Source organism: Acanthaster planci, linkage group LG01, assembly GCF_054643075.1.
Source record: "Acanthaster planci isolate LZ-2023a linkage group LG01, COTS_SCS, whole genome shotgun sequence".
Classification (NCBI taxonomy): domain Eukaryota; kingdom Metazoa; phylum Echinodermata; class Asteroidea; order Valvatida; family Acanthasteridae; genus Acanthaster; species Acanthaster planci.
The window spans coordinates 27,527,491-27,551,522 of record NC_141777.1 but is presented as its reverse complement, the minus strand read 5'-3'; the positions used below and the strand labels follow the sequence as shown (position 1 = coordinate 27,551,522).

Sequence of the window (24,032 nt, the reverse complement as noted above, 5' to 3'; positions counted from 1 at the left end):
ACGTCAAGTGATTGTTTTTGACCATGGGTCATTTTTATCTGTCCCAATGGTAGGTCTGGGTGTAGCAGTACTGGATGGCATGCTATACGCTGCTGGGGGTCACTCGGGCTCAACATACCTTGACCTGATGGAGAGGTATGACCCTTACAACGACACGTGGAGCATCGTCCGCAGCATGATCAACTGCCGCTGTAACTTTGCCTTTGCTGCCCTCTGACAGTGTACTGCAGTGTATTCACCCAGAAACAAAGTCCTATTTTGATGGGACGTTGGCATGGGTAGTCTTGTTCCCAGCGGGCTCAGTGATTATCATCCTAGCACCAGCCGGCTTTCGGGCATATACCGTACCACTTCCCCCATTTCCCACTGGTTTAAGTATCAGATACATTTAAGGTCTGGCTGTTTACAATGATGCTTCAGGTACACAAGAGTATCCAGTGGTAGTATATGTGTGGTATGAACGTCCCATTTTTGTGCAAATTTTGGGTGTTGATAGTTTGACGCACAACAAAGTACCGAAGAGTGGTGTGCCGCACGGTAAAATGCCCTTGATGAATGGACAATTCACATGACTCCTGAAAGGTTGACCAGTTGGTATGAACTTGCAATATCATAATACCGTTGTTCACTGATTGTGCAGGTAGTTAACCGCGGTTCATACCAGTATGTAAAAATCACTTAAATCAGGTAACTAGATGTACCTATGTACTTTTTACTCCAACATGCCATTGTACATGTACATGTATGCCACAATTGTTCGCCAAGACAGTGTGCATTTTCAGATTGTACCATTTTGAAATGTTAATTTTACAGAGTTTGAATAGTTTATAATTTATGCATCTGTGTATGAACCTTGCATGCTGCATTGCGGCTGAAATGGTTTTCAAGTCAAACAACTCATAAATTTAAATTTTGCAATTTGGTTTTTTTATATTGATTGTGTTTATATTCAAAGAGGCTTCACTAAAACTCTGTTGTTTTCTGTAGCACTAGGTACACAGAACCGGTGGCTGCCCAGCAATATAACAGTTTTTCTGAATGAGCTTGTAAATTAGGGTTATTATGGCCGAGATATGCCGTCCAATTTGGTTCACTAGTTCTTCTACAGTATTTAAGGTACATGCAAAATCATCATGTACATGTGGCTATCAAACTTGACACACCTAGAAATACAGTTTTGATACATGCATCTCTTTCACCTGGCATGTGTGGGGCGAGTAACCTTTTCAAATCTATTGTAAGGACCTACCCTGCAGGAAAAAAAAAATTTGAATGGGGGAAAAAAAAAAACCGATTCAGAATCAGTCTGAAGAAACTTGCAGCTGACGACATTTAGGCTTGTAGACTGTTGCTGCTGTGAAAAGCTGTTTTCTGACCAGCATTTGCAAAAATTGTTGCTGTTATCTATTAAAGATCATCTACATGTAAGCTATGCTCATATGCCTTGGGGTTCCAATATCCTATGTAATTCTCGAACAACTGCACCAAATTGAATGAGACTTTGACAATGTCTGAATCACTTGGCCAAGGCTGGAAATACACCAATGGCAGTCGCTAGCTAGTGGCTGGAGCCATTTTCCATAGACTTGAATGTTACTGCTGGCTGTGGCTAAGTTGTTTTGACGTCGTCTTGCAGAGAAAGGTTTCAAGTCATGGATGGCCCTGCCGTGTTTGAACAGTTTCAGTTTTGTACATTTCATACCAATTAGATTATAAGCTGATTTGAAAAAAATTCTCAGACACCCATTGAAGAAGGTTACAAGAGCCATCACAGTGAGTCAGATTTAACGATTATTTTTTTAAGTGAAAGAGTTTGTTCAAATCAAACTGTAATTACTGTACATACAATTTCATTTTTTTAAATTGCAGATTTTCTCATGACTCGTATTGTGCATGAGGACGAGCACAATTTTCATTGCAGCGATTTTCAAAATCAAGATCATTTACTTAAAAAAATGAAAGTAGCTCTTTGAGGTTTTGCTATGGTTGATTACAAGTTGTTCGCTGTACTTCATTCTACAAGCATGGCTTTGTGTACAAGCACCACTGACGTACGCTGTGACAAAAGGAGAGGCTGAACTGACCCTTCATGCTGAACATTCAAACCCCCTCATAAGGTGTGCAAAGTCACTGTCTTGGTATAACGTGGAAACTGTTCAGCAGGAATTTCACATTGAATTAAATTCAACTGGTATTCTAAGTGAATCTTCAACAGTGTCTGAATGTAGTCATTGATGCATTGGGGTTAGCCCCGGTGATGACTGCACGGATTAGCATACATTCATATATGAAAAATTAAGTGTTAACTTTTTGCCATGGGCACATGAACGGTGAGGTATGTTGGCCCGCATTATACTTGGTAGAATAGCAGCCTGTCTTGTTCTCCTGGTATTCACACTCGACCTCATATTTGCAACTTGATCGTAACTTTGGTGTCAATAACTGTCAAGTTTGAAATCGTGCACTTCTCTTAACAAATGAATATAATAAAAATCTGACAACCTGCTCCTTCCTGTTTAATCAACTTTTTGACTAAGCAATACCTGAATACAATAATATTTTAATCTATCTGTCAGGGATACAATAGTACATTATTAAAAACTGCATAATAGTCTCTTACACAGCAAATTTCAAGCGCAAGTTGAAAATTTCTGATTGTATCCGTAATTGTGCAATAGCAGTGCTTGTATTAAGCTAACTTTCATTCGACAGGAGTTGAAGTTTTGAACTTGTATTAATACCGATGTCATTTTGGTTTAAAAGGCACTATATTGATGTTGAAAGATGTCAGAGTATTAACACCTGACCTTAACACTGCTGGTAGAAACACCTGCAAACTGACAAAACTAAGAATAAGCTTTGAAAATGAGACGTCATTTTTGCCCAATGACAACTGTTCTCCCTGATGTTGCTTCTTCAATTTATAGTGTACACTCGCAATTTAAATTGCCCAGCAGTTTTGTTACAGATTTTTACAACAATTCTGAGAACCTCAATTATTGTTTCAAAGGCTTCAGCAGATTTAAACCACACCAAAAATGACTGTCATAGAAAAGTATTGCGTTAACAAGGATGTTTGGCCAGGCGTAAACTGGTCGCCAGATTTTAAAAAGGCTGACTTATGAGTGATGTCACAATATCTACGGCATATTCCAGCCCTAAGATTTTCCTCTGTCGGTTGACCAACACAACATACCATTTATAAAACTATAAAATTTAAAATGCTTGCGCCAAAACAAAAACCTCGAGTTTTTCGAGGGGGCCATGGGGGTGAAACCTGTTTTCAGTAAAATTAAAAGCTTAAAGGAACTGCACATTTCTGCTGCAGACAAGTTAACCAATTGATCCGAAGATCAAGGAGGTGGGTCTACCCAACCATAGTTACACAAGACCTCATGGGGCATTGTTCAATATGAAAGACTATTTTTTGAAATACATTTTAATGAAATTATCCTCTCAAATAAGCTCTTAAAAATAGTTATTCATTTCCGTTCAGATTATCAAAGCTTTTCACCAAGAAATTGTACGGCTAATATGTACAGTCATTTGAAAAGGGTAAATACATGCGCACATATGCCAAGTATATGATTATTCCATCTAAGCATAATGATAAAAATGTCACTACAAAAATGTTAATCCTCGTGCGTATTTATACCACAGTTGTAGCTACGACAGGTTAATTGTAATGGCTATAACAAAGTGTATCAAGGTACGATGAAGCTTGGGGAACACTTCCTGCAGTTAATTTGGCATATAGCAACTTGTGTAATACTATGAAATATAGTACTGAACTGTGGAGAGTAAAGGTATTGCAGAGATATAATAAACTTCTTTTCATCAACAAAAATATAACAGCCTTGGCCTCATTTCTTTAACCACTTGCCACCCGGGACTCCGGTTTCGGGCACCATGTGTTTTTCCATGTGGCCGGGGTCTCCGAAATCGTACAAAGGGAACTGGGCCTTGTAACAAAAGACCGTACTCGGAACAAAAGACTTGGCTGCTGGGCATTACTGACATTTTTTCACTCTCAATAGTGGAGATAATCCAGCCTTGTTTTGAAACAGTATACCACAGTTTGGGACATTTGGAACGAGCAGATTACCACTGGGGACAAAAGTGCTCCACCACTGCAGCGATGAGCCACACAGCACCGCTGCATGCTAATCTGGTCCCTATTGAAAAGAGGTCAGCAGTGCACTAAGCCAGGTTTGTGAACAAAAGAAAGTTACATAACCCCACACATTCTGGGCTCTTTTTACAAGGCTGCGGGCCTGGCTGAAATACTCGGGTGTCAATAGATTTTGTATGTCAGACTAGAGTGGTCACCAGACAGTAATTCGTGTGAGTGTAAACGTCCATTAATTGAAATGATGATTTTTTGAAGAATTTTTTGAAAATCTTGAAAAAGTCCCAATTATGTGCACTGCACTTTCAAACCACCCGGTAACAAATGGTTCAGGCTGATGTAAAAAACTACAAAAGATAATCTACCTTCTGCATACACACATAATATTTAACGAAAGCATATCTTCGTTCTAGTACATCATACACCTAACCTGAGTATTTCCATATTATCATGTTGAAAGTTCAAAGTGTTCTTGTTTAGTGCTGAACTCCCCCTCTGAGGTGGTGTAAGTTGCTATTTTGATGTAAGGTAGAAACTGTTCTATCAAATCAAGTTCAGTGTGTGTGACTTTAAAACAGTGCCTGAATGTAGCCACTGATGCATTGGGATTAACCCAGATGCAAACTCATGTGAAATATTAGGTGTGTACTCTCTGTCAAAGACACTCGACGACACCATGCACTTCAGCAGTTCACGTTGGGAGGCTAGTTTGACTACACTGAAGCAGTGTGTAGCTGAATGCTACACAAAAGACAGTGCCGGTGCACCCATTAACCTTTTCCTGCCGGGTGGAGTTAGTGGCATCTTTCACCCGCTGCTGGGCGCTTTTTCATGTTTTTCCGTTCTTAAAATTCTTCAAAAATTCATATCTTCATTTACAGGATGCGTACACCCAAATAAATGACTGTCTGGTGGCGAGTCTTATCTGACAGGCAACCTCCACTGATGCGTGAGTATTGCAGCCATGCCTGCTGCCCAGTAAAAAGCCCCGTTGTGCGGTGTTGCGTCATTTCATCTTTGACGTGGAAATTGACCCAGTGTATTGCTGGATGGTGGTGTTGTCTGTACTATTAAAAATGTGGCCAGTGGTATTGTATCGCTCATCGCTGGTGTGCTGGAGCACTTTTGTCCCTGCTGATCCACGGGCACTGGCAACGGCAAAATAATGGTACAGTTTCAAAACAATGATGGATTACCTCTCCTGAAAATCGCCAGCACTCTGCAGACAGCATATGAACCTTGTTTGGCAAGTCCCAGCAGCTGACTGACAGCAATTAAACCTTTTCTACAAATGCCAAGAAACTTGATTTTTTTTTATAAAGGAAGTTCCAATTTCAGGCACCTCGGCCATGCATATACGGACAAGGTCTCCGGTACCGGGCTCCCTGGCAAGAAGTGGTAAATGAAAAACTTTTACAATTTGACACCAGGGCGAGCTTTACAAACCTTGTTTTAAGGAACTTGGGGTTTAGGAGCATACGGAATGTACTCAGCCGAGGGTGGACCATCGTCAAAGGTATGCTAGAGTATAGGAGTATGCAAAACATACTCAGCCACAGGCGTGAACTCCAGGTCATAGCCAAAGGCACGCGGACCAACAACATCGAGTGCCCTCTGGCTTCGCAGCAATGGTGGGGAGGCCAGGACCAAGACTGCCACACGCAGGCCATAGCGGAGCTCCTCCGTGCTGATTGGATGGCCTAAATCGGCATCCACTATTGCGATCAGGTCAGGGGTCGTTGCTAGGACCTGCAACAAGTGAAGATCAAGATTACTTTGGGGGATTTTTTAGAAAATGTTCAGAAAGAATTTTCATGCTTAAATCAAAGCCATGAAACCCCCCCACTACATAAACTGGAATTTACCACTGGACAGGTCCTTGGGTTTTTTTACTAGACAGCAGTAGGATCAATGCTCAGCCATTACTGGGGGCCTTGCTGAGATTACTGTTATCAGGATCATCGATCGAATTAGTGCCTAGATTTATCTGTAACAATCAGCTTCATGTACAAGTTACAAGTGTCTCTCATGTGTGCAGTTGATTTTGACCAAGTCCCTCTTGTCAAACCCAGTTGATAACCCACCTTGCTGTGATCCTTGCCGACGCTTCTAGCCACCAGGTTCTCATTCTGGAACTCCACCTCCAGCTGCTGCCCGGTGGACTGCCCAGTCCCTTCCACCAGCAGCCTGCCGCGGGTGAAGCCACCGGTGATCCCTCTTGCCACGTCGCATATCTGCAGCATCGGAAAGCATGCTTCAAGAGAAGTCTAAATCTGGGTCCCTTCCAACGAAGAGTTTCACGTCTGAATCCCCAGCCCCATTGGTCCAATTTTTCTGGTGACTTTTGATTGAGTTTGTAGCAAAAATGGCAATTGTGCCAACAATTTTTTTTTAAAAGTGGGAGGACGGTGTCTCACTCGGCATATCTCCAACAGAATTCCCCCGTATTCTATCAGTCCAGTATTTTCTTTTGTACAAGTGACCCATGCAATCCCCCCAAAAAACAATACTCAAAGTTGCTAGATTGATAATGTGCAAGAAACGAAACCATGGTTACTCATGTGGCCAAAAAGTAATTTCTAGTACAATTTAATTGCATAGCACATATTTGATCTATGGGATCTTTGCAAGACTGTGAAGCTACTGATTGCAATTGTGAAAAACGGCGTGTTAGAGTTGAATGTGACCACAAGTAGAGAGGTTAGCCTGTGCTTCACAGTCACCTTGCCAGTGATCAGGCAGATGCCGTTCTCATGTTCCAGGATGACATCAATGGGAGAGGACTTCTTTGCCTGCATGACGGCGCGCCCCAGCTTACAGGCTCGGCTGACCGAGTGGTGGACGGTGTACTTCTTGACCATGTCTGGGCTCAGCGGGGCGATGGCCAGCACACCCTGGCATCTAGGGGAATTGGGACAAACTGTACTGAGAGATTGTTAGGAGTGTGGGTTTATCCACAGGTACGAGCCACAGATAGTATATGTGTAAAATGCCCCTTCCACTTGACAGGGTGTTCACAACTTGCCTGCATGTGTATATTAACATGCACGTGAGTGAGTGAGTGAGTGAGTGAGGTACCACTCCAACAGTACCATCTCCTTGGATTAGTGTATATAACAGCTCTCTAAAAATGGTGTACAGTAAACTGCTGAGTGACAGAATTTATAAAGTGAAGGTGTTGCTGTTATGGTAGAGGAGCAGACCAGACACAGCAAAGTGTTTTTGGTCATCTTGAAGATTAACCCTTGAATTCGTCAAGGATGTGGGGTTTTATGCAGTTGAATGATAAAAGATTCTACGATCATTTATACATTTTCCTAAATGTTTAAACACAACTTAATTTGTACAAATTGCGCCATGCATGTCATCTGCTTTTGAAGAAGAGCGTGCAACATCCCAAGACTTGAGCTTGTTGTTGAGAAGAGATCTATGAACTGAAGAGGAGGGGGGGTTGAACATGGCTTCCAAGAGTTGAATGAGTTGAAAATGTAAAAAGAGGAATGGTCCCTAATTCAGGTAGGATGTTCCTAAGTCAAGAATGACAGATACAGTACAGAAACAATAAGAAAGACAAACAGACCTACCCCATTTCAGCTACGACAGCCCTGAAGTGATCTTCTAGGTGTTTGTTGCTCTCAGCCTTAAAGGTCACTGCCCTACGACCTTTGTCATCGACCAAGACACTCGGGCACAGTGGGTGGCCATAAATGGAATGGGCAATCATCTACAAAGAGACGAGAACAGCAACTCTCACAACAATAAATGGTCCCTGCAGTCATTCCGGGACATTTTTGCTCCTCTGAATTCCTCTTTAGGAGCAGTAAAATTAAATTTGATGTCATGTCTGCCTAAGTCAAGCTTTTCTCCCTTGTTTTTCAATATTTTCCTGTGAACTGTAGTGTGACTTAAATTAACAGGAAAAACTTGTCAGTGTGTTAAGAGCTGTAGACACTGAGCTCATTAACGAGACAAGTGGAAAACGTTTCCTAGGCCAGTTAGTAACTTTAGATTCCCCTGTTTGGAAATGACATCTCTCATGTAACTTCTTAAGTGAATGGCAAGCAACTCTGCCTGGCTTTCCATCTCACAGGAACAATCGTGATATGCATATTTTATATACATCTGCTTTCTTTCTGTTGAACAAATCTGGATTTTGGTCACATGCTACGCTTTACTGACTACCTGCAGTTCCGGGAAGGCTCGTCCCATTCCATCACAGTCGACAACGGGTAAATTCAACATGGCCCCTACCACTAAGGGCTCAATGCCATTGGTGCCCCCTATCTCAGCACTCATTAAGGCAACCACTTTAGAACCTGTGGGAAATTGGGAACATTCCAGCTCAATCATACCTTCTAGTTTGGCCAAATTTTTCCAAATCAGGGGGCCAAATCTCACAGACTTCCAAAAATACAACAGAAACAGGTCACGGCTTGACAAATCCTTTCACCCAATGCCTCGGACAATAAAAATCATGCATCGGGCTAGTGCTTCCTGTCACAGGCCACGACCGAAAAGGTACCAATTTATCAAACACTCGAGCGCAAACAGAATTTTAAATCAATCATTCTCATGAAAACAAAAGGCCATCTACTTATTGTAGAAATAGTACAAGGCCTATCACCATTCAGGGAGGATGGGGGATGAGTTAATGAAGATTATAGCATGGATGAAAAAATTTGACATGAGGAAAAATTTTCGAGTTTTGCCTCCAGGACCCAAGACCTGGAGATGTCATGCTCTTGGTTTGCATGGTTAGTTTCCTGAATCTGGGCTTACGCATTGTCATCATAAGTTTACAGAATGCAAACGTGATATTTAAATTTGGTATTTAAGTCCATTTTCCAAATGAGTGAAAAATGGCCCTACACATGTTTCTGAGTGGACTGATTAGATTAGCAAAAGCTTGGCTTTTTTCCTGATTGGCCGAACAGACAAGAGCAACTTTACCTGCTGGGGGTGTGAGAGAAGCTGAACTACTCCCCACCTTCGGGAAGTCATCAATGTACACTACCCCGCTGTCTCCCTTGACTGGAACTCCCTCTTTGGAAAATAAAACGACAAAAGAGCTTCGTGAAAATGTTTTGTAGAAAACTTTGGAAATTTGTTAGCAGTAACGGGCAAAAGCAATGAAGATAATAATAAGTAGAGTAAAACTGGTTCCCACTGCAATATTATGAGGTTGCTATCAATTGAAATACATCAGCTTATCAGCGTCGTGGCATATCTTCAGTTTTTTTTTAATGAATGCATGATTGGTGCATTCCTGTCTATTTTAAGTGTTTCACTAAGTTTGCCAGCAGGTAGCATCGCAAGATAGTCGAAAAAGTTTAACTGGATGCTGATCTAGTTAACTGGATGCTAATTAGTTAACTGGATGCTAATCTAGTTAACTAGTAAAAGCATCTGATAGTTATCACAATAAAAACCGCCAATGTTTGTACTCCTAATTCATTCCAAACACTCTTTTGCTTCTATACAAAGTTAAATGCCGATGTATGTCCCGTTTTTCACAAGGTCAGCTGTGACCTATGTAATCAGAGGTCATCTGTGAATAGGGACAATCTTTGGGCTTACCTATGCTATCTGGTACCCTGTCTCCATATCCAGCCTGCACTAACTGTTGGATGCATTCTACAGCTTGTGTGAACTCACGGCCAACCTTCAGTTTTTCAATGGCGATCCCCGGAGCCCCCATGAAGGCGACGGGAGCCACCAGACCGGTCAGCTCTGGGGTAGAGCCCAGCCTACAATCGGGAAAAACAACAATAAACTTACCTGTGAAAGGCACTGACACAGAGTCACGAGGACACATTTCAATATGAAACAAAACAGAATTTCGAGGTCAGTAAGTCACTGTTACATGCACAGTATTTCAGAGATGGTTTCCAATTTTTGCCATGTCTTGAAACAACCTATTCTTCCTATGCACCTGCATGGAGACCTTGACTAAATTGAACCTGTAAGGGGGATTCTGTTTTCAAATAAAAATAAACATCCGTTTTAATGTCAAAACTGACAGGTAGATTTCGTGCTGTCCACTTTTTGACCGCAACTTTTTAAGAATACGACGTGATCCACTCTTTCATTCAATCTACAGCCCAAGTGCTTATTTACCTGTGTCAAATGTCTTGGGTGTTCAAAAACTGTCAGAAATTTCTAACCACTGAGAAAACCTGCCCACATGGCTGATCTCCTTGGCAGATTTTTGCGCCATACTTATACCAAACAAGTGTGACGAGACACCACAACATGGTGGATGTGCATAGTGATACGGAGCTTTGGTAAAACATGCACAAAAAACCAAACATTTCCAGACATCAAAGTTACAAACTGTGAGACAGCAGGTCATTTTTAATACCTGAGAAAAAAAAGGATCCTTCAAAAAGGGGCCTCCAATTTTTTTTTTGAAAGTGGCCCACCTCTCAGGAGAAATGATCCTTATCTTCTTCCCCTCCCGCAGCATCTTCAGGGCGCTGAGCAGTCCAAGGTGGGGATCTCCCCCACCCCCACAGCCCAAAATGCCCGCCCCTATGGCAATGCACTCCACGTCAAATGCAGACAGGATCCATTCACCGGTCACCGGGTCAACCTGGGGGTCCGGCAGGGCAGCGGAGGGCACCGGTGCTGGTATATTGGCAGTCGCTGAAAGTGGGAATGCCAAACTCTGTTGTCATTCTAAACCAGTTCCACAGGATGTATAACATGGAAGGATTTCCTGTGCCCGTTAAACGGACAACATTTGAACATGTCCTAGCCATGTCTGTAGGCAGGGCAATGTAGCTTAACCTCATCCACGGAGGTTGAGAATGTGTTGAATACTCAAAGGATTGAATGCAACGTGGCAAATATTACTTGACAGCCTTGACGGTAAGAAATGTTGACACAAATCTTGTTCAAATGACCCCCTAAAGGGTCAGTATCCACAAAGTCTACCTTTGTAAAGGAATGTGGCAGTGTTATCCTGTCATTTTCAAATGTTTTCTTTTTTCCATCCAAAACAATACCGTGCCTGGGACAAGTTCCTTGTGGAATCGTACCATAATGCGACTGGTGAAAGTAAGGTCATCGTAACTCTCCAGAACAGTGTGGCATTCTCCTGCAGGTGTAGTGGATGGATCACCCCTCCACCCCGCAACTGTGATTCAAAGCCTACCTTGGCCGGGAGCATCGCCTCTGGGAGCAGCAACAACAGCCTTTCCTACAGCAGAAGTCACTGGTGGAGCATCGTACGCTGCCACCGTGATGGGCTCCCTCATGCTCAGATCACCGACAGCTTTCACCTTGATGCGCGTGGCATTATTGGTGACGTAGGCAAGGGGCGTTACAGTCACCTCAGTAATCTGTAGATTACAGGGAAATGTAGTTGCTTTCATCAATAGGTTCGACCCAAATTTTCAAAAATGAATCATCAGGTACAAGCAACTTCTGCGCAGCTCCATATTTTCTACTATTTTTATAAGCCTGTTTACAATTTCAAGACAATCATCCAGCCTCATTGCTCGGGTTCTTTTGGTACTTCAATTTGAGCCTTGAAATAAATAAAGAAAGTCATCAATTTCATTCAATGTAAAGACCATGTCATTTCACCGAGTTAAGGGTTCTGCTCGGAAAATGAAACACTTCAGACAGCACAGGTATTGTTAAGTTGTACAACTCTATCAAGCTGAGCTCATTTATAAGTAATTAAGTTAGTCCAGTGGATGGAAATCAATCTGTTAACAACTAAGAAGGCACCAAAACCATACATACATGGGATTGTATGAAGGCAGGCTATCTAGACTGAGTAATGGACATATGTAGCTTGGAAAATTGAGAGTAAGTTCAAATCTTTGGTGAAACCATTCAGTTTCGTACAACACTCACCTGTACACTGTCTGGCTGGGCACCATGCTCAATGGCAGCCTGTTTTGCCTGTTGCTTAGCCTCCTCTAAAGCCTCCTCTCTGGTCATTTGGTCCAGGCTGACAACAGTGTCCCTCAGACCACTGACTTGGCTTAAGGCTGCCCCTATGGCATTTGCTACCTGAATGTCACAACATGAACACAACCTTGCTTTTAACCACTTGCAGACGGCACTATTTGGGCAAAAAAAAATTTGAACTTGTGAAAAAGGCAATATATACCTTTCAACTTTTGATATGCACCCAGGTACTGACTTGGACGTTAAGAGTCTTTGAACAGTACTTGCACAACACTTGTTACAGCAACGTCATCTCCTCAGACTCTGAGTGTGTGTGTTCACAAAAGAAACAGCGGATTGCCAGCTAGAGGTGAGACAAGGTGGTGTAACAGCCATGCCTGTACAGACAGTCTGATCATGTTGACATATCCTCCTAGGCAAGGTGGTTAAAATCCATCATCCTTAAAATTGAGGCAATTCGTGATTTTGTTCTGATTGGAAAAATGTCCCTTGATTGTGGAAAAAAGTCATGTTAGGTTCTTCCTACTAAATAAGCAATGCAGTGAACACAAACAGCCGAGATTTTTCTTGGCAGATGTGATGCAGTCTTGGAGTTTGCAGACATCAGTCAATGTTGCTGCTGTACCAGAGTGTCGCCCAGTAACTAATTTTGATCCTTAACAGCAATAAAAAAGTGACCGTGTCAAAATGTTCATGGCCTTGGATGATAATGGAACAGCCTTTATCAAAAATTTCATGCATTCAAAAGTGCTGAAACCTGATAGTGTGGTGGCTTGATGACTTTAGACGTTCCCTTCAGACTTCGCTTTTCATCCACTAAGATGCTGCCACCGCCAACGATGACAACAGGCACATCAGTGGCACTCAGCTGCAGTGACAAAGCAGGAGCACAGCCTTTATGAATCAACACTGCACAGTTAAAGGGTAGCTACAATCAATGTTTTGATTATAAACCTGTAAAATGCACCTTTGTGCCTCAGTAAACCTTATTTTCATCTTTAGTTTCACTATTTCAAAGAGTTTTTGCTTTTATGCTAATAAGTATTTCTATATTCATGAGCAAAACTGTGACATCAACTCAGTAAGAAGCCCCAATATTACACTGATTTGTACATAAAAAGTCCTGCATTTTTGTAGATTTTCCTGGACTAATTTTTCTCTTCTTTGCTAATTTATTGTTATTTATGTGGATAGGAATAAGAAACCATCAATCCCTCTCTCAGAGATGTTTTCAGTCAGTAAATTCTGGGTTCACAATTTGAACAGAAATACCTATGCATTGAACCATGGCCATTTCCAAACACTCGACTGGGGCTCCTTCTCAGGCTTCAACTGTTTTTTACTTCCTGACTTTGAGGTTGTAAGCGCAATAGTAAGTCTGATAGTGCCACAAAACATCAAGTAAGATGCAAAAGAGCCAAACAGTACAGTACTTTCATTCAAGTTAAATGCTTCAGACCCACAATCGGGGATTTGATTTCCTACACGAAGCCTCAGACGGAGATGAAAGTTGAGTACTGGAAAACGGCCCATGTCTTCCCTAGATGACTTCACAACAACAGCGCCCTCAGTTGTCCTTGAAAACATGCATAATTTTGATTGTATTAAAGTGTGCCCTTTTCATTACATTTAACCAAATAGGAGGGCGTAAGAGTTTTCGTACAATGAAGAAAAGAACAAAGATGCAGGAAAACTGTGACTAAGAAAAATGTGGACAACCTAGTCATCAAAAAAGTGACAGTTCATAGATGTGGCCAAGCAGACTCCGCTGACAGTTTGCATGGACCCGCAAACTTCAATATGCCTTTTGTGAGATAAATTGGAAGAAAATCTGGTACACCGAATTATCTGATTGCACACGAACAGAACAATATAAATTCCCCAGACTACGGACACTGTTGCTGTACCTCTTTTGCTTTTGCATAGCGACCATCATCTCTGGAATGGACTGGTGCCTTTGTGCCCTTCTTATCCACTGAAAACAGTGTATTGTTGCAAGGCGTCTCTTATGTAACTAAGCAAAAGCATGCCCCGAATCATGAGGTAAGGCAACAGCGTCTTTAGTATTGAGAAGTCAAACTGTTATGTTCACGTGAATTTAAAGAACTCAGTGTACCAGATTCTATTCAAATTTGATTTGCAAAAGGCTTATTAGCCTTGTCGTTAGGGTAACAGAAATACATGGAAGATTCTTCTATTAATACAAGCCTTCAAGGATACAGATGTTATGTTCACTACTGCTGAGTATGAAATTAATGGTCAGGTGAGTGATCGAAACTGATTGTCTGGGATCTCGCCGACCTCACACAACCTACCTTAACTTGGTCAATCACATCCTCAAGCGTACCGTGTATCTTGTCCACTGCTTTCTTGACAAGGTCTTCAGGCAGGTCAGTCACAAGGGCAGGGTTGCCAAACGAAGCCATTCCTGCTGCTACTGCAATGTCGCTAGTGGTTAGTGTCTGACCACCAAAGATCTTGGCTTCCCTATTGAGCAGATAGCCCACGCTATCAGGTCCAATGGTCAGTGAGGTCTAGAACAGAGGGAAAAAACCCACACCAGTTCAACAGGTAGGTTTAATAACTCATTTTATTTGCACACAGTAATGTCAATATCATGTTATCTCCCCCCTGCCCACCCCTTGAAAGCGTGTACCGCAATTCAAGTTGACCGCAGTTCAACAGAGAGAGAGTAATATAACAGCAAACTCCAGCAGTCGATTAGACAAACCGTGGCGTAACTTTGAACCGTGAGTAAGCCTTGCGCCACATATGTACGGTGTCGCTGCACAATTTGCTTATTTCAAAGAAAAAAAGAAACAGGAAAAAGAGGTACCCCTGACCACTAGCACTAGCAGTTGAGGACCAGGGACGTCGCTGTCGGTGGAACAGCAGAGCAAAAACAATTTTTTTTATAATAATAGCGGTGAATTGTTGGCCAGCGGATCTAAGACTTCTCAAAATAAAAAAATTTTTTTTTTTCCAGTTCTGAATCGAGAAGGTCGGCAGGTCTGAGCAACAACTTAAAAAAAACTCTTGCCTAAGCACTGTTTTACAGATTCTTTCTATTTGCAACCACTTGCAGCTTTAGCAACAAATGCGTGTAGTCAGCACTTTCACTAAAGTCATCACATATTTGGTGCAAAAGTTCACTTGAACAACTCACAATTTGTCCACTCTCAAGAGAGAATTGAATGCGGGACCCTCCTCCTAGCCCCTTACAGACGACGTCCGGCATCTGGAAATTGGTGCTGACCCCACCCACTTTGACTTTGGTAGACGCCTCCTTGGGGAAACCACCTTGAAGGAACCCGACGTCGGATGATGTGCCTCCGATGTCGATGACAATGCCATCTCGGACACCTGAGATGGATACCATGTAACACAATACAACACAGGTACACAGGTTGTAGCAGCAATGAATTTTTCTGAGATACAAGTGTTCTGCAACTTTGTAATCTTCTTAAACGTATGAAAACTCTTTTACCATTACTTATTTGCTTTAACCATTTCTGGCCGAGGGCACTGTTGTAGTGATGTCATCCAGGAAAGATGTAGCTCAGTGCATAGGTTTATCTGTTCAAATTCAGAATCCTGAATTTACTTACTGAAAACATTTCTGAGAAAGGGATTGGTGCTTGGGATGACATCATAGTTTTCCTCATGAATATAGAAATTCATTAGCATAAAAACCAAAAAGGCAGTTAAATACCTTCTGAAATAGTGAAAAAAGTGGGAAAATGAGATTAGGTGAGACACAAAGGGGCATTTTGAAGGTTTGTATTAAAACAAATTGGTTGCAGCTACCCTTTAAAATGTAATCATGGTTCTGTAAAGAGACACTTGACTGTATGACAAGCAGGTACCTATTTCCAACCAAACCTATGAAAGCATGCTGTTATGTTGAAATCTCTGAGCAATGGGATTGAAATGAAAACTCTGACAAGATTTGTAACACCTTCAATAATCTACATGCAGGAATGGTAAATAGTGTGGTGTAAAGTACTTGACAGCGGCTGGTGTGTAGGGACAATAGAGGGTGAGTGCACTGGTTTGCAAAGATGTGGCACAAAGTGCACCTTGCCACTTTTCCACTGAATGTGCACAAAGGCGTCAGACGTGCAGGAGTGACGCCGATACGTATCTGTCACATCTCTCTCTTTGTCCTTTTTGAATACTTGAACATGGGTTCCTTTGATATACTCTGATTCCGTTCGCGGTGGGCCTGTTGTCCTTGACCTTGTCGGTGATGTTTTTATGAAGGCAAAACAATCAAATTTAGAAACCATTTTGCTAGTGAAAGGGCAGATGGTGAAAGAATTACATGTAAAAAAAATCACCTGAAAGACTGGCAGCCCCTCTCATGCTGTTGGTGGGCCCGGACGAGAATGTGTGCACTGGGAACTTCAGTGCTTGCTCAGAACTGATATATAAAACAGAATGTTGTGATCATATCACATCAACCTCCGATAGTTGTAGTCTGACTACAATCTGCAAGTAGGCAGAAGTGTTTTGGCAGTGTGCGGGTATTAGGGTCCCAGACAACAGGCTCAGTTGTTGTTATGCCCTGAAAAATGTTTTGAATAGCGGCACTAGGCATAGGGGCGTGAGCAAATGGTGAAGTGGGTCGAAGGTCAATTTTTTTTTATGCATTGTGGAACAATTCTAAAGGCCAGTTTGGCAGCAAAGTGAATACATTTGGTGATGCTGAACTGAGTAATCTTCACTGCAAATGTTTCATGATATTAAAATCGTTCCATTTTCCCATTCACTTAAGTGTAAGCTGGCCTAATTGTGACTTTTTGTACGCTTTCTGACTTTTCACTGATTTCAGAAAAGACTCTGGTTAGGAGGTAGGATGGCAAAATCCCTGCCCCCCCTTTTTCTCCACCGACAGAGAGTACACCAACTGTTCAAAAGGGGCAAACACAACAAGTCTGTAGTTATATGGTTGCACCCCCAACATGTGACTTATGCACAGATTGTGTCATTGTATGTTAATGATGAGCAAGCACTGTGGTTTATGACTGTCCATGCCAGCTGACTCATGCTACCGGCTGCATGATGCAACACATCGTTGAACATTAATTAGACTTATTTCCTACAGATGGCAAAAAGCTGTGTTTTTATCAGCTGCAACTGATGACACTCGACGCATGTACGAAATTAGGACATTAAAACAATGGGCTGGAGCTGAACCAAGTTTGGATAACAGCCCATCTGCCAGTTTTGGACTTTCTGGATTTACTGTCTAATTTTCTGCTATGATTGCATGAGACTGTGACGAGGGCATTACAAAAACACAGGTATCAAAAAGTGCTAGCTTATCTCAGCCTCTGTGGCTAGCTCAGCATGTCATAAATGGCTATGGCTAGAAATTACATGTGCTCCTATGGGAGCCACTGGTTAGTAGTAGCAGCCACCCCCCATAAACACATCGTTATTTGAGCCGCAGCCAGTTGATTTAGACAGAGGGCGTGTGTGTCTGCATCACTCACCTGATTACTGTGCCGTCGTTCTGGGTGAGGAAGAATGGGCAGGCCAGGCCCAGATCGGCCAGGGTCTGGGCAAAGGTGGCTACGGTGCGGGAGCACAGTGGCTTGAGACACTCGTTGAGCACAGAGGCGTTCTCTCGCTCCAGGAGGCTGAGCTGGCCCACCTGGTGCGACAGGGTGACACCAGCTGACGGGTAGTGGACAGCGAAGAGTTCAGCAACCTTTGTGGTGAAAAAGATACTCCATGAAGGGTTAAAAACTGTGTGCGTACTTGTTGAGGAAATGAGCCAAACAACGAAAATTCAAGCCTTTGGGTGGGGCTGTATGACCACTTCTCTCAAGGAACGGCGTACAGCATGTGCACAGACTGGAAACCGGGACCTTTCAGAGATAGAATGGAGGTTTCAGAGAGGTAACAACAGCTGTAAAAACATGGTGGCAGTTGCGGAAACAATGCCAGCAAGAACTCCTTCCCTAACTAAAGCTCGGCGGAAATCAAAGCTTGCAATAACTGTGACCTGGTTTTACTATTGCTGGTAATGTTGCTCTAAGCTTAAACTCAAAGCACTTTGCATTCTGTAAACTTAAGAACAGAGAGTTAGCCTAGAAAAGTCCACGTAGAGTGGACTCTCCACGTCTGTTGAGTTCTTTTTTTTTTCCAGCCTGGTAATTTGGCTGGTCGGAGCAAACTTGTTATGGTTAGAATTGAATGAAATCGTGAAAACCATCCCAGTGATGGCAAACTAGGATTGGTCTGCCAGTGACAACAACAAACCTTCAATTCCTGGGCAGGATTCACCGGAGAGAAGATGCCACTGACCACCACATTACTGATGCCCTTGGCCCGGATGTCTTGAATGCAGCCAATCAGCTCACGTTCATCCAGTGGCGTGATCTCTTCCCCGTTGTACTGGTAACCACCACTCACCAAATGGATGGAGGCACACACAATCTAAACAAAAAGGAGAAATTTCACTGAGTTTTGAGTGGCTATTCCTTGGCTGACTGCCTTACAAGTTGTATCACAAACTGGGACAGTGTAGACAGATGTAAAGGCCGAGGGTAATCAGCCTGCAGTTTCCAGTTACGACAGACCAAATGATATTTGGAATTTGGTTCTGAAAAATCAAACCTTCAAGCATTGTTGATTGCAAATTTCTGTTTCCACTTCACATGAATGAGCTGATGTCATTGTCATGACTGGAATAACTTCCGTCACTGAGAATTTCTGAATTAAGCACATAACAGACGAGTCCCTAAGCATTTTCTAGAACTTACTGAAACAATGAACTGCTTTGATTTATTCAAAGACAAAAAAAAACTCTCCCAACAGTTCAGCTGTAGAACAGGAATTGCTGAAAGAGACACATACCCATCCAAACATCCATTGTAAGAATAAGAAAAATCTGGCAAAGGTCATTGGCAAACTGAAGCAATGTGGTGTGCTCTACGATACCTGCTTGAGATCCAGCGGGAAGTCAATGAATGGTTCCATCATGTGGGACGCCGTGCCGCACAGCCTGATGACAGCAACCGGGGTCAAGTCCGTCCTCTGAATAACGGCATTGACAAAGTGCGTGGTCCCGATGTTGATGCGGCTGACGGGAACATCCTGACCTACAAAGTGCCCAAGTTTCACAACCCTCAGAAACGAACGACATTTTCATGGCAAAATTATGGGGCTGGAAGACACCGTATCCCCTACTTATTAATTTTCAACTCTCTCTATTGAAATATCCCCTTTCTTGAGCCGGAGGGTAACTACTTGATGAGCCTCTGGATACAGTCTACGAGCAAGAGCAAAAGCCCGTCTGGCAATACTCACCCAAGATCTGCCTTGACTCACTGAGAACATTACACAGCGCTTCCTTCAATCCATCAGTGACATTCTTGGTGGTTGGAACCTTACTGGTGGCAACAACATGGCTACCTTGCAAACAAACGGCATCCGTGTTTGTCCCACCCACATCAACACCAATCACAAACAATTCACCTGATCACAAATAAAAAATACCTGTAGTGAAACTAGTATTGGGTAAAAGTATGCACAATTCTATTAAAATCAACATTGCCAAGATTTACCATTCATGTTTTGATATTTACCCTTTAACAAAGACGAAGTTTACTCAGCGCAGCCAGTTTGTTATTCAACCTTGTTACTTGAAAAGCTGGCTCTATTCACTCTTAGCAGGAACAAGAGGGTGGTGTCTTTTTGAATAGTAATCTGGTGGGAACTCACTAAATGTGTGTTTACCTCAGGGCGTGCTGAGCATGTATGACTAACTATTAAATGTACAGTCTTTGTGCATACGCCGCGGCACATACTCCAGCCTGCTTGAAAAAATTCCCACACGCCTGTCTTTTCCTTTGCTGGTAAGAGTGCATTTGAAAGGCAAAGTAATTTTGGCAATGTTTAATACAGTCAAATCTGGTGTCAAATTAGGACACATTGGAGGTTACACAATCAGTTTCTGTGCACATTTGTTAACAGTGAGAAACACAGGCCAGTAGGCAAAGTTGCACAGGAGTCCAGCATGATTCCAGTCACACATATTGATCAACAGGTTTGTCCACTGGCAACACAGGAGGAACAAGTGACAGAGAGAGGTACATTGCTTTTGCTACAGTTCATTTGAATGTGTTCTGCACCTGTAGACTACTGGTCCCAATGCTGACACAGGGTACCAGTGTGTGCCACACAGCATTTGCCATGGAATTAAACTCTAGTTTTAGTATATGTATGTGCCATTGATGAAGTGTCAAATCAAAATTCTGCTGGGTACGAACTGCAAAGACTGGAACACATGGAGAATTTTTAAATGAAACTTTGCATTATGTATAGCTATGAACAAACCTGACTGCAGTGTGATAAATTAGGACTGTCTCAGACAAAATTGTCGAGAGTATTACCCAGTTCTCTAGATGAGGCATAAAGTTACAAAGACAAGCGAGGACAAAATTCTGCACGTAAAAAATATAAAGAACAATGGATTCCCATGGGAGTGTTTTCACAAAGGGTACATAAACTGCAGGGCTCAGAAACCTCAGTGATCTTATTCAATGATACCAGTATGACGTCACAGATTGGCTGGGGGAATTGCTGGAACCAGAGTGGGTGCGGCTGAGATTCTACCTAGGAGGGGGCCCATTGTTGTTGTGGACATTTACTGACATATTGATTCACGTACCGAAAGAAATTTCCACCGCTTTCATAGTGCACGGACCCTAACATTGACTTGAATGAGACAGCGAAACTTGTAATGGACTCAACGGTGACACTGCATGCACAAAGTGCAATTTGGTGACCAGAATTAGAGGCCATTACTCTGGTGTCACAACATTCATGGACAGGTGGTACGCGCACATTAAGCCTGATTTCCACATTGACGTACGAAACGCAGAGGGTAACGCAATCAGGATGCAAACTGCAACACAGACAACGCAGACAAATGCAAACCAGCCCGCGAACGATCGGCAACGTTGAGCCAGGTTCAACTTTGCCGACTGCCCGCGTTGAGTAGGCCTATCCGTAGTATCCCCATACAAACACACATGCTGGCATGACCGGCATACAACGATGTCCCTCTCACTTCCATTAATTTTGCCCATTTTCTCCTCAATGCTTTTATGTTACACCCTTATAATCAACTAAACAGTTGACCATCAACGAAATACATGAAACTGGAGTACAGATTGGCATCAAGATGTGGTACAGTCAATCTAAAAGGGTATTTTCTGCAAAATCCAGAGCTTCAGATGCCATTTTGTTTCAATTCTTGGGTGGAATGACATCATGCACTGTCTCTTCTGTTCGTGTCTGCATCTTCATGTCTTGCGGACAGTCTGCGTTACAAACGATCATATGGAAACCAGGCTTTACACGCCTCAAACAATAGAGTGCCATGATTTATCAAATACATGCGCTTGCCAAGCTTAAAGAAAGCGTCTCCTTAGATTAGTCTACAGGGACAAAATTTAAAAGGATCATACACAAACTTTGATAACTTACCAAATTAGGATCAAATACTCACCATTTGCAGTTGGCATTTTGACCAACATTAGAAGGAACGTCTCGTGCAAAGCGGTGTCCTAGGGCACACACAGGTACCAGGGTCCAGGATCTGTTTGGAAATCATACAAAATGAAGAAATGGTAGATTTAAATATTTAGCAGGAGTGTAATTACCTGAAATGAACAGTTATGGCACTGGGAAATTTGCCAAATATCAAAAAATTCCCATGGGTACAAATCAGAGCTAGCTGGTTAACAATGAATGTATGTAAAACATTCCAGGAAGTCATTTTTGGAGTGGTTAGCTGTCTTTGCGCTTTAGAAAAAGAAGTTTGAAGAACTATACTTTTGGCATGTTCTCCTTTATACACCACTACAGACTAGTATTATTAGTATTAAGTAGTAACTATATGAAGGCCGAGTCAGGTGCTCAACATGTTCACGTACATTAACACAGCAGGCCTATGCCCTCTCCAACTCGTCTACATGTATGATGGGTTACGTGTCAACGTACCCCTTCACTTAAGTCATGTCCTTGGGTCAGATCATGGAGGAAGGACACAGAAGGAGTTTGAACTATGCAGGCTATAATATCTGGCCAATTACCGCATTCTGGCATGCCCGGTGCATGTATGTCCACGGCCAGAGCCCAACGCACGCTTGCTACGCACCACCTGTTTGCAACCATAAGTCCCCTTCGTACCCCATGATCAACGTCACAATTTTTCGGTAATCTGCATCCTTAAAATGTTGTGTACTGCAGTATAGGAAGTTGAAAATTCATGCCATCGTTTGTGCTTGGTGTAATCTGACAACATCAAATTTAGTGCTTGCGCAGTTGCTTGAATTAGGCCGTGTACCCGAAGTGTTCATGTGCAGTTGTTGCCCTTATCGAACACTTTCTTCTGGACTTTTTTTGGGAATAAATAGCCAAGCTGTTTGTGAGATTTTGAGTTTTATTTGAATCATTTTTATTATGGAATTTACAATTTACACAAAACCGTATTGTATGAGAACTCATGATCACTCCCTGTGATGAAACAGCGCATTTTGTTTTTCGTGAACTTAACTGTCCTGTGGTGTTCAACATGTTGTTGGCAAGTCTTAGCATAGACTTTGAAAACTGATGTTTTGGAGTGACAAAATAATATTACAAACATACGCATGGATAATGGAAAAGGGCATCAAAATCTTTTAAAATTATTCAAAACGGCCAAAGTAAATCTAATGTTGGATATTTTTTCTTTCTGTTTCCCGGTCACTGCGATACGTTGTAGTTAATTGCAAAGAAAACACCACAAATATTGCTACGATATTACTGGCCCCACTTGTCCGGCTAAGCTGCAGGCAGTAATCAGGAATTTTGGGAATGTTTACTATTGTTTGTCTGACTGCGCAGCAATGATCATCGAGCACTTTGATGTGCTAGAGTTGTAACTCCTTCTGTGTGCTTCCTCCATGGTCAGATGTGTTTTATTCCTCCATGGTATGACCACGGAGGTACATGTAGGAAAAGATATCTGACATAACACTTTCACATTTCCACCCCTACTACCAAGAACCAATTCTATCTTTTGTCATTTTGTAAGCTTCTAATTTTTACTTACCCATGAGTAAGCCTTAATTTTTCTCACTGGAAACAAACACGTTTAGGCCTAGTGGGGATTGTATACTTGGGGACCCCCCAGTTTGGTTACATTTTAATCTTGCAAAACTGGTAAGTCCCCCCCCAAACAGGCAATCACTCTCTTTATTGCACTGACCCTACGTTTTGGAAATTTCAAATTGTAAATTGTGAGAAAATGTGACATTCTTACTGGTAAACTAACCATGCCAATTTGAATCCACCATGTGGCACATGTTAAAACACTCAGTTTCCCCTCAAAATTTCCCTCAAAACTCAAAACACTGCTCTTTTTGGACAACAGTAACCCTGGTTATCGAGCATGATGTCACAGTTATCTGTCAAGGTAAATTCAAAAGTTAAAATGTAGCTCTCCCTTCTATTATAGGAACAGGGTCCCCAAATTTACAATTCCCGGCCTAGTGAGATGGCCGGCCGTCCTGTTTCCTTGCTCTATGCTATGCCCAGACTTCGTGACCTTGCAGCAAGCAAATTTGAACATGCAATCTGTTCCTTGCTCTATCGTGATCCGACAGTGAGACAAGGCCTACTTTAAACTTACAGTACTGAGCCAACTTACTTAACTTTATCCAGTAAAATTACACATAGGCATAGCTACTTACATGTATAATCACTGATAATAAGAAAAGCTCTGTTTCGGAATAAGTGTTAAATCTGCGGTAATATGAAACTTTGAAAGCGAATCAAAGTCGACTGACCTTCGACAACTCGACCCTGGTCTATTGTGATATGCATGGAGTGGTTGCATGAAGCCGCCGCCCGCGGATAGTGAGTGCAGCCTAGCCTAGCCTAGCCCAGCCAGTGACTTCCGTAAGGGCCCGTGTTATTT

At 42.3% G+C, this 24,032-nt stretch overlaps 2 protein-coding genes across 4 annotated transcripts in view; one reads left to right on the top strand and one right to left on the bottom strand.

The window, feature by feature from the left end:
* Positions 1 to 3,852, top strand: part of klhl28 (kelch like family member 28) — a 17,002-nt gene extending 13,150 nt beyond the window's left edge. The window contains exon 6 of the mRNA XM_022227415.2: positions 54 to 3,852. Within this exon, the coding sequence (XP_022083107.1) occupies positions 54 to 217 (164 nt within the window). The 3' untranslated portion in view covers positions 218 to 3,852. The remainder of the gene's footprint in view (positions 1 to 53) is intronic.
* On the bottom strand, positions 2,483 to 24,032 carry LOC110975213 (uncharacterized). Of its 3 annotated transcripts, XR_015425200.1 has the most exons (21): positions 23,806 to 23,945; positions 21,579 to 21,668; positions 19,373 to 19,540; positions 19,004 to 19,164; positions 18,323 to 18,499; positions 17,551 to 17,768; positions 16,393 to 16,475; positions 15,219 to 15,415; positions 14,368 to 14,586; positions 12,810 to 12,920; positions 11,996 to 12,154; positions 11,286 to 11,472; positions 10,552 to 10,774; positions 9,707 to 9,876; positions 9,080 to 9,172; positions 8,312 to 8,445; positions 7,714 to 7,853; positions 6,853 to 7,030; positions 6,214 to 6,363; positions 5,576 to 5,878; positions 2,483 to 5,277 (listed from the first exon to the last, which is right to left on the bottom strand). XR_015425200.1 is itself a non-coding variant. In XM_022227481.2 (20 exons), exons 2-20 carry the CDS (start codon positions 21,604 to 21,606, stop codon positions 5,651 to 5,653), a joined length of 3,024 nt encoding a protein of 1,007 aa, XP_022083173.2. In that variant the 5' UTR covers positions 21,607 to 21,668; positions 23,902 to 24,032; the 3' UTR covers positions 2,483 to 5,650. The 3 variants fall into 3 exon arrangements, 2 of the variants coding, with proteins under 2 accessions (XP_022083173.2, XP_022083172.2); XM_022227481.2 differs by having other exon boundaries at positions 2,483 to 5,878; positions 23,902 to 24,032; XM_022227480.2 differs by having other exon boundaries at positions 2,483 to 5,878.

Coding starts and splice junctions, on each gene's coding strand:
- LOC110975213 (XM_022227481.2), bottom strand. CDS start 21,606: ATGTTGGTCAAAATGCCAACTGCAAATG. Junction 19,541..21,578: donor CAAAATGCCAACTGCAAATG/GTGAGTATTTGA, acceptor ATTTGTGATCAG/GTGAATTGTTTGTGATTGGT. Junction 7,031..7,713: donor GCTGTCGTAGCTGAAATGGG/GTAGGTCTGTTT, acceptor CAATTCCCCTAG/ATGCCAGGGTGTGCTGGCCA.